General features: G+C 47.5%; 1 protein-coding gene and 1 long non-coding RNA gene across 2 annotated transcripts; one reads left to right on the forward strand and one right to left on the reverse strand.

Moving 5' to 3' along the window:
* Positions 1 to 1,303: 1,303 nt before the first annotated feature.
* Positions 1,304 to 4,947, reverse strand: LOC119324064. Its single transcript, XR_005156746.1, has 7 exons — positions 4,906 to 4,947; positions 4,666 to 4,732; positions 4,115 to 4,598; positions 3,486 to 3,635; positions 3,343 to 3,418; positions 3,064 to 3,255; positions 1,304 to 1,645 (listed from the first exon to the last, which is right to left on the reverse strand). It is a non-coding gene; the product is annotated as an uncharacterized LOC119324064 (long non-coding RNA).
* Positions 4,948 to 5,051: 104 nt separating this feature from the next.
* Positions 5,052 to 7,404, forward strand: LOC119324055 (transcription factor MYB61-like). Its single transcript, XM_037597789.1, has 3 exons — positions 5,052 to 5,462; positions 5,601 to 5,730; positions 5,845 to 7,404. The coding sequence occupies exons 1-3, from the start codon at positions 5,330 to 5,332 to the stop codon at positions 6,875 to 6,877; spliced, it is 1,296 nt and encodes a 431-aa protein (XP_037453686.1). The 5' UTR covers positions 5,052 to 5,329; the 3' UTR covers positions 6,878 to 7,404.
* Positions 7,405 to 9,897: the final 2,493 nt, after the last annotated feature.

Here is a 9,897-nt window from a genome sequence, read left to right on the forward strand (position 1 = left end):
GGGCAAGTTAGATTCTTCCTACCCTCTCTCTACAGCCAGGCAGCCATGGAGCTCATGGAGGCCTAAGCAAAGCGACCTCCTGTGTAATGCACGCTCTCTGGCACGCCCCACACAAGGGCGCCTGCGCCACTCCTGCTATGTTGTCCCTGATGTTCATCCATGACAGCACGGTACCATGGCATGGGCGGATGTAACAGGTTGTGTTACATGTCCTCTCCGATGTCCTCGTGCCAATTGACATCTAGGTCAATCTCGTATGTTGCCAAACACTACCACGTTGAAGCATATATTGTCTTCCTCGACATGTTTGTGTCAGCGCCCTCGCCCATTACTCCTTGTCCTTAGCCGCACACCAGTGAGATCATTAAACATAGATCTAGCAGCGCGAAGGTGTTGTTGTATTGCCCAATCTCTAGGGCAAGAAATCTCATCTCTTTTTTTTTCTATCTCGTGCACACTTCTTGTTAGTTGATAATGGTGAGGGATGGATGGAAGCTTAAAACTAAGGAGCAGCGTTTCACTGGTGCCAGCGATCCTAAATCGAACAACGTGATGGCAACATGACGTGAGAGGGCAGAGAGTTATGTGGACGGAGGGTGGAGAAGGGGAACATGTGGAGCCCTTCGAACATCAAAATGCAAGCCAGACCATAGTGAACTCCATTAGCAACTTTATTTGCATTTTTCACTGCCCAAAGCTGATTGGAAAGATGAGTTTGTTGACCGTAGATGCATTCTTACTCTTTGTATACCTCTTAAAAGAAGTCTACTATTTGTATAAGAGATATGACGAGTCTCTATGTACATCTGACTAATCTCCATCTTAACTTATAATGTAGATGAATAATGTAGGTCATTCTCCTTTTTTACAATAAATTTTAGCATGTCAGAGCAAATGTGGGAACTTTTTAACCTCGCATTGATAATATAATGGAATCTTGAATTCATATAAACCCTTCACAACAAATTATATGTAACTTGGTTATAATGATATTATAACAAACTTCATATTACCATGTTGGAATGAAACTGAAGCACCAACCATGAGCAATTTCTTGCGACTAGAGAACATTTAACATGATGCCGCCTTTCACCAAGAATGCAACATCTATTACTGGTTTTGCGGGTGTCTCTCGTTGAGAGTGAAGGGAGAAAGAAAGAGACTAGAATAGAATTTAAGGTCGGACGCGGGCACTTTTCGAGCAACATGGATATACTAGGCTCGAGAAAGTGATGCCAATCGCATGAAAGCAAATTCTCCAGAATACTGCATGAAAGCAAATTGATATAGGCCATTTGTTTGCCATGAAAAGGACGACGGCGAGAGAGCCATGCATGGATCTCGTCCTTAATTACATTTTTTAATCCTGGATAGACTACATTAGGGAGGTAAGCTAGAGCTATAAATGGTTGGGCAATCCTGGTGTAGTCTTGACGAACAATTTATAGTTGATTAAAAAGGTGATTCTAACTGCTGGCCACTGGATCGGTGGAGAAGTGGGCGTGCATGTGGAAATTATCCATGTGTTGTCACATATCCCAAAACGCATCCACTTCACGCAATAGATACCGTTTCTTCCAAGTGCATCAGAAGGGAAAATGGCAAGAGTGCCGTCGGATTGAGCACGGTCACAAACCTGCAAAACCTGCAGGATTCAGAACCGAGAACATCGAAATTGTTCAAATTGGCCACCGCGGTATACAAACGGCAAAAACAAGAGGCAAAGACACGCGAAAACAAATTGAAATGACTACATCACGCATTTTAATCAGGGCGGTAATTAAAGCGCGTGCCCACGCTACTATGCGAGTAGCATTTGTAGCATGTTTAGTAGAGTGGCATTCGTGTGTGTTGTGTGGCGTGGAATGTATGTCCTCTTGTACTTAGAAAGCACTCCTTGCCGCAAACCTATGGCAAGCAGGCCATGTTACCCCAGATTCTTGCCGATTATGCCATTCTATAGCGCGCACATGCATGCTTTCCACAGAGGCATGCATTGGGGTTATGTGGGATACAGGAGGCGCAGAATTGGCTACGGACGCATGGATACCACACACACGCGCGCACGGCTGACAGCTAGCCACGGACAGGGACGAAACACGGCTAAAAAGGGACGACATCAGTATTCACTTACTCCGACCACGTAAAATAAAGCATCTTCTACACATACAGATAGATTATTCTTTCTACCAAAAGAACAGATATGCAGAAAGATAAAGATGTATCTGCACGCACATGTTTGAGAGAAGTTTCACCGGGGTTCCGCGTCGCATCGTCGTTAAAGTTTCGTCGTATGAATTGAGGGCAACTTTCAAGCGTTTCATCCATGGTCCGTCCGAATTCAACGGGGAATCAAGCGAGAGAGCGGGCAAGGGGAAGTGGCCGGGTAGCTACCCCAGGCCCAGGGCAGCTGCCAACTATTTGCGACATGAACATACTCATTCGTAGGAGGTTTGTACAGTAGCTTAGCGGCCTATAGCGCGAGTGCGCGTCGAGTTGGTTGGCACACACGCGCGCCCGCGCACGGTGGCGTGGTCCCTTTTTCCCTTTGGCCCCATAGCAGCCTCGCTAGCTGCATCGTTCGCTCCATCCAGCCTCGATGGGTAGCCACTGACTGTGTCTACATGGGAGCAATGGATGGGTGGATTGGATTGGGTTGGACGGTACCCCTACCCCTACCGACGACGGCCCAGTGTCCTACGACTCTCTCTCTCTCTCCTCGCTATTCTTTTCTCTCTCTTCTAGAGACTAGAGAGGAGACGAGGGGAGAGGAAATGAGACGAAAGGTACGCATGCAGCAGTGTTGGCTTCGACGGGCCCGCCGGGCGTACTATGGGATGCCGTCCGTCCTGTTCTGATCTCTTCTTTTAGCCCTCTTGAATCCCGGCTGTACCGATCATTCGTTCATCATCGCCAGGACGGCAGGACCCATGCATCACAAATTTAACGCCTCTCCCCCTCTCTCTCTCCTCTTTCTCTCTCATGCATAATGCTGATCGTAACAATAGTATTATCATAAACCCAATTGAAACGGATGAATTGAAAAGTGGGCGAGCAAGTCACCTTGGGCCTGTGCCTGTGTGGTGCTGTAGGAAGGGAGGGGGTGGACCTATGTCCTGTTGGGGACCCCGGAAAAGATGCCTCCCGCTCATTCGTCAAACTCGCCCTACCCCCGTGATCTTCTAATGCCAGCCTTGCTAATCGCCACGCCGCTGCCGTCCCTTATCTCCCACCCCTTCTAGATAATGCATGCACCTGTAAGATACAGACGGAAGGATCAGAATTACGCCGTAATTTCGCAATTGTCATGGCAGAGGTCATATCATAGAGTTGCATCCTTACCATGACAGCATGGTCGCCTGGAGTGTACCAGTGAGCGAGCTTTCTCCACCTGCCTCAAGGTGCTGGAGAAGAAAAGCTGAGGCCAACAAATTAGTGAATGGAACATCTAGAGCAGTGCCCAGCAAAAGGCAGGTTGTTGTTACCTAAAAGTCGGTTTATCTCGGCCCAACTGCAAGTCCTGCATGGAGGAAGAACAGATGGTGACATTAACCCCCACGGGCACGCACACGCACCAGTTGGTTTTAATCGTTGCGATACGAAGCAAGCGGGGATGTGCTAATTGCTCCAAAAACCTGCATAAACAATACACATACAAGAGTCTATCAGAACAGACAATGCAAGCCTCCAGAACGGATGAGATCCGCTGCATGGGGAATCAAAGGACAAGACGATCAGCTGGAAACCAGACTAAATAAAACGCCCAATCATCAATGCCTTTTGATTCGTCCCCGCCCCGCGTCTTGTTTAATGGGGACGAGTATCGGCCATCACATGGGCACACAAGGATGCCATTACGATCCTAATCATGGAACCATGGATTAAACTCTCTCCTTTGTATTGGACATGCAAGGATGGGAACAATAATACGCGCATTGACTGGCTCATTGGGGAATACTACTGTGCCGCGAATATTTGTCCCCCTCCTATGGACCTATTTTGTATCAGGAAATTAGAAAATAAAGTTTTTTTTTCTTCTCTTGTCACAATGATCGGCGTATCATCCATTGACGAGGCTAGCGACAGTCAGCAGGCAAATCATTATGCTTGGTACCTGTGTCATTATAGAAAGCCCGGTTCTTCACTGATCGCGGACAGGTTCAGCGGCGGCAACGTGCTCCGTCCGGGATTGGAGAAGCAAAGATTTCTGATTGGAAATTGCTAGCTAGCAGCTTGCTGCTCCGGGTAAACAAAAGGGAGATGCCCTCTGTCCTGGAATACGAACATCTGGTGCCACCTCTTTCTCCCCAGGACCCCAACTGTGATGATTGATTGCCGATGGCTTTTCCCCCACATAGAAGTGATCCAGTGACTTACCTGAAAAGCAACGGAGATAGAGGACAATTCTTGGGTCTGACACATAAAATCTTCTTGCAGGTGGGGGAAAAACGAGGTGCACATGCACGAACGAACAGCAGCAGCAGCAGCAGCTAACAAAGATGAGTTTTAATTAGCAGCAGAAGAAAGGTGGACATGGCCGCCTCCCCCAACCGTGTGTGTGCTTTACCCTGCATGGAACACTCGTGACGTAGAAGTAGCTGCAGAAAAGAAGGCAACATAAATAAAAAGACAAGGCTTCTAGTAGCAGGAGGAGGAGTGGTGTACACTGAATGCTGCCCTGGGGGGTCGTGGTCATTCGCCATGGGAGGAGCAGGAGCAAGCAGTCCCTTTCCTGATAATGCAGAGGCAGACGGACCCGTTTTACTTTCACTGGCTTGTGCTCAAAAAAACAGATGAATGTAGAGTTTCATAAACAAGGCCGCGACATTAAAATATCGGTGAAGGCGGCTACCCCACCGGTTTTGGCACCAGACATAGATTCTTAGGAGAGATGACGAGACGTACCCCCACGCGTAGCCGGAAGCAACCAAAGTGAAGAAGAAGAAGAAGGGTTAAACCCCCACCCCCTTCCCCTCTCGCAACCACCTCCACCACCACCACCTTTAAAAGAAGGTGCTAAAGGGGGGGTGTCCTGCAAAGAAAAGGAGAGGAGTGCCCCCTAACCTTTCCCTGCTTTCCACTGAAATCTCCTATCTGCAACCATACACACTGTTGCTCTTCTTGCTCAATTCTGCTCTCAGCAACCATTTCCCCATATATAAGTCACTATACCCTCTGCATTTCCCACCCCTTCTTCAGCCATGGATTCCTGAAGAAGCTCCGTGCTACCAGAGGAGGCTTCTGCTGTGAGCAATTGCAAGCTGTGTGAGTTCCGCGAACCTCGTCGGGTCTGCGAATTTCAAGCTCGCAGGCTCTGCATTGCACTGAAATGGGGAGGCATTCGTGCTGCTACAAGCAGAAGCTGAGGAAGGGGCTCTGGTCCCCTGAGGAGGATGAGAAGCTCATGAACCACATAACCAAGCATGGCCATGGCTGCTGGAGCTCTGTCCCTAAACTTGCAGGTGAGCAAAAACTAATATTCTGCATTTCACTCTTGTCAGTTACAAACTTCCATTCTTTCCCCCCTTCTTCTCCTCCTAAGAAGGCTTCCCTCTCTTAGTCAGGCCAATTATCTTAATTTGCCTCGTAAATTGCTGCAGGGCTCCAAAGGTGTGGCAAGAGCTGCAGGCTGAGGTGGATAAACTACCTGAGGCCAGACCTTAAGAGAGGTGCCTTCGCTCAGGACGAGGAAGACCTCATCGTTGAACTCCATGCTGTGCTTGGGAACAGGTGAATTTTAAGCCTAGAGTTGCACTCTGAGGACCCAAACAGAATTCAGCATTAGTAACTGCAGAGCAAACCTTGATAATTCAACTAATACGCCTCTTTTTTTTCCATGAGAAGGTGGTCTCAAATTGCAGCACAGATGCCTGGGAGGACTGACAATGAGATTAAGAACCTCTGGAACTCGTCCCTCAAGAAGAAGCTGCGGCAGAAGGGCATTGACCCCAACACCCACAAGCCCCTCACCGAGGCTGATCGCAGTGGAGCAGCTCCCACCATCAGCACCGAGAGGACCTCTGGTTCCAGTGACGTCAACCCGTCAAGCGCTGGTGCTCAAGGGAACTTCGGTCACCTCCTCAGCGAGACAGCCCAATCGTCAATGCTGCTGCCGGTGTATGACAAGAAGCACCCTGAAACTCCAAGCTTGGCACGACCTAAGGTGCCAGCAAAGGAGTTGTTCCTGGACCAGCTTACTGCTGGTCACGAGAGCCCATCAAGCTGCCGTTCATCAGGTCCAACGCTGTATTTTCCTTTCCAGCAGCAATTAGGCTACAGCAATGAGTGTGGCAGTGGAGATGGTGCAAATATGAACATGAACTCACTCTGGTTTAACCAGAATGATTTCAACTGCAGCACAATCTCCACTGTGATGCCAACAGTTTCACCATCAGCCCTCTCGACACCGATGGGACTGAACCTCCCACCAGACAATCACCGCCATGGGGGCACTGGCATAGGCAGTGCCCCTTTCTACTGGGGTGGTGTTAATCCTAGCAGCAGCGGTAGTACCGGGAGCAGCGGAAGCAACAGCATGGGGTTCGAGCCACAGAGCACGAACTCAATTCTGGAGAACAGTGTATTCCCATGGACAGATATCGGAGTTGGGCAAGAAAAAGATACCAGAGTTCAGTTAGTGGAGGAACTCAAGTGGCCTGACTTGCTTCATGGAACCTTTGCAGAGGCAACCACAGCGATGCAGAACCAGAGCCAATCACTATACGATGATGTGATCAAAGCAGAGAGCCAGTTCAACATGGAAGGGATATGTGCTTCTTGGTTCCAGAATCAGCAGCCACAGCAACAGCTGCAAGCAGCATCAGACATGTATGATAAAGACTTGCAAAGAATGCCCTTGTCTTTTGAGCATATCTAGGTGCTATGTTCTGCCATACATGGAACAGAGAAGATCAGCAGAAGTTCAGACTTCTCTCACAATTTCGTGAGCAGGCTATGCTGAGGTGCTTGCATAGATACATATGCGGGTTGATACAGGAATCAACCCTCCACAACCTTCCTCGGCTAAAGATCATGCAGTGCCACGGAAAAGACAGCTCTGTCATCAGGAGTGGCGTCAAATTGCACAGAAAAGTACATTCTGGAGTCTCCCTTTCTTTCTCTTGAAAATTGTTGTTTTCTTCTGTACACGACAGCTCAACTTTTGGATACTTGAGTTTTTGTTCACTCTCTGTTTATCAAATAAATAGACAGGAATGGGAAAAACTGCATGTGTCGGTAGCTATCACAGACCATACAAGTAGTCCCAGACTTTTCAACTGCTGCCATGCACGTAGATGGGAATTAATTATTGCAAGTTGTATTTTTATATCTTTTGAGAAGTTGCCGACAAACTGCAGTTGTATATTTGTAAAGGCAGAAAATTGGAATATTGACCCATGAGCATTTTTCTCTGGCTTTCCCTTTCCTGTTTCTGTCTTAATCTTTTCCCTGTGGAGAATCCGAAGCTACTTGATCGCTTTCTACTTCAATACTAGCATGGAAAAGGATTGGTTGATTTGATATGGTCTAAAGAGGTAACCATCCTCAGGAGAGAGTAAGCACGGCTGAGAGAAAAGGAGGCAAGTATTTAAGAATATCTACCTACCATGCAGATGGGTAGCATATGAAGCCTCATTTTGTGGTGAGCACTCAACCATATGCTCAACTATGGCTGCGCATTATGGTTTGTCCATGATTACATCGCAGCGTTGCAAAATGTACCTTAAACTTGGCTAGGAGCTCAACATTCAGCAACCATGGAACTTAAGCCATGTTGGGTGCTTATTTGGTTTATCACGAACTAATTGAGGTACGAGCTAGGTGACACTGTAAGTAACCCATAACCAACCTCCAGAAAAGCTAGCCTCTACATAAAAAGGCCAAATAGAGTACCAGAACTTGGTTTCAACGTTCAACATCACTGTACCAAGGGCGATAATACTAATGCTCCTGCTAATAATACAATTGAGGGACCATGTCATGGGCTGAGTTAGATTGTTAACCAATTTGGCTTGGCCTTGGTGGGATCCTTTCTTTATGACTCCTCCTGTTCAAACCCTCAAATATGGGTTTATTTCTATGGGTTGCAATAGTGCTAAATAATGGACATATGAAATCAGGTTCCCAAACAATAGATTAGCTTTAGAAGTTACAGACTATATTTACATCACACAATTAACAGGGCTCGATCATTTGCAAAAAAAAAGGCTGGCATAAAGTGATTAGCACTTTCATTTTCAAAGACACGATGAGGCCAATAATGCTCATAAGGACCATTAGCACCAAAAGGAAATTAGAGAAGCCCAATAATTCTGGAATGCAGTGATAAATGCTACTCCATGTCTATCTCTAGATTCTGGTACATAATTCACGATGAATTACAATTCATAAGAGCTTGGTTGCGTACCATGCCGTTTCAACTTATATGGCATATGCACTTTAATTCGCTTTGTTTATATCCTGTGTCTTCTTGGACGTATGAGCTGTATTATTGGATGCATCTGCATGTTTTAGAAATTGACACATCAGTTGACAGAAAAAACAAAAGGTTGAAAAGGAAGAAGTAACAAGACAGGAAAATAGCAACTGTTCACAAAGGAGGATGCTAGTGCTCTTCCAGATGAAAAAGGACATTTAATTTAATAATTGGATATTTAGTGTCAAGATTGCCAGCAGCAGTAGACTGCAATAATGACCACCTAACATCATCATTAACGAATGGAAGATAACAGATGAGAAGGAATAATATCACAAATTACTCAATCAGCAGTTCTTTTTCCCTTGAACATGCGCCGGACTGCATGTCGTTTTGCATATTACTCAAGTAATAGTAACTTGGCAACATTAGATCTGAGATATTGTAATGTGTGTGCTATTATGAGGTACAAATGTAGCAAAGAACAATCAACAGCCAGTTCACCCATTCCATTTGACACAACCCACACTGCAATTGATTGTGATCAAGTATTGCTTTAGTTTGATAGAAACATAAATTTTAGGTAAAGCAAAAAAAAAAAGCCATACAGTTCTTGTTTTACAAGGAAATAACTAAAAGCAAGACACGAATCTACTACTGCATGATACATGTACTTGCGAATAGTTGTTTCCTCTCAGCCTCCCTTTGACATCAGCATGATGATGAAATAGGAAAGCATATTGGCACAGCTTTACCGAAAAAGGCTTTCGCCCCGCTTTATAAATAAAGCAACGATCATCAACATGACAGTACAAACTCACACCACCACACACGCACACACCCAAGGCATGATACATACGCGCTGAGTGCAGCAACACCACCCCTAGCTACGAAGAGATGAAGCCGCATATGGCGAACCGTGAACTCCAAGGCAGCGCCTTCAGGAAGGATATGACACTGGAGCGCCGCCACCGCCCGACCCGAGGGTCAGAGTTTCCCCTGGAGCAACACAACGGGCAATGAGAGCCGCGACGACGCCTTCAAGAAGGGAACGAGCTTCGCCGCCGCCGGTCCATCCGGGGATAGAACAGGTTTTCACCCCGGCCAACACTCACCGCCACCGAACACCACACCCCGGCCATCATGCCGCCCACATGGCCATGACAGTCGGGCAGCACCCAGCCACGGGCTCTGCCCATGAGCACCGGGCTACCACCACCAGGGCCGCCACCCCGGCATCCAAGACCAAGACGCCACCTCACCCGAGTCCCGCCGCTACACCAACCAAAGAGACGAGCGGAAAGGCTCGGCCTTTCGCACCCCTGAGCAGCCCCCAACACCGAGACCCAATAGGCCGGCCAAAGATGGCCACCATCGCCCCGTCCTGCAGCACCGGGCGCGAGACAAGCTCGATCTTGCCGCCGGGCGCGAGACGAGCTCGGTCCTGCTGTCGGGCGCGAGACGAGCTCGGTCCCGCGGCA

This window comes from Triticum dicoccoides, chromosome 1B (assembly GCF_002162155.2).
Source record: "Triticum dicoccoides isolate Atlit2015 ecotype Zavitan chromosome 1B, WEW_v2.0, whole genome shotgun sequence".
Classification (NCBI taxonomy): domain Eukaryota; kingdom Viridiplantae; phylum Streptophyta; class Magnoliopsida; order Poales; family Poaceae; genus Triticum; species Triticum dicoccoides.

Excerpts from the sequence above, each read along its gene's own strand:
- LOC119324055 (XM_037597789.1), top strand. The coding sequence starts at position 5,330 with ATGGGGAGGCATTCGTGCTGCTACAAGCAGAAGCTGAGGAAGGGGCTC. Across the intron at positions 5,463-5,600 it reads CTCTGTCCCTAAACTTGCAG|GGCTCCAAAGGTGTGGCAAG; the intron begins GTGAGCAAAAAC and ends AAATTGCTGCAG. Across the intron at positions 5,731-5,844 it reads CATGCTGTGCTTGGGAACAG|GTGGTCTCAAATTGCAGCAC; the intron begins GTGAATTTTAAG and ends TTCCATGAGAAG.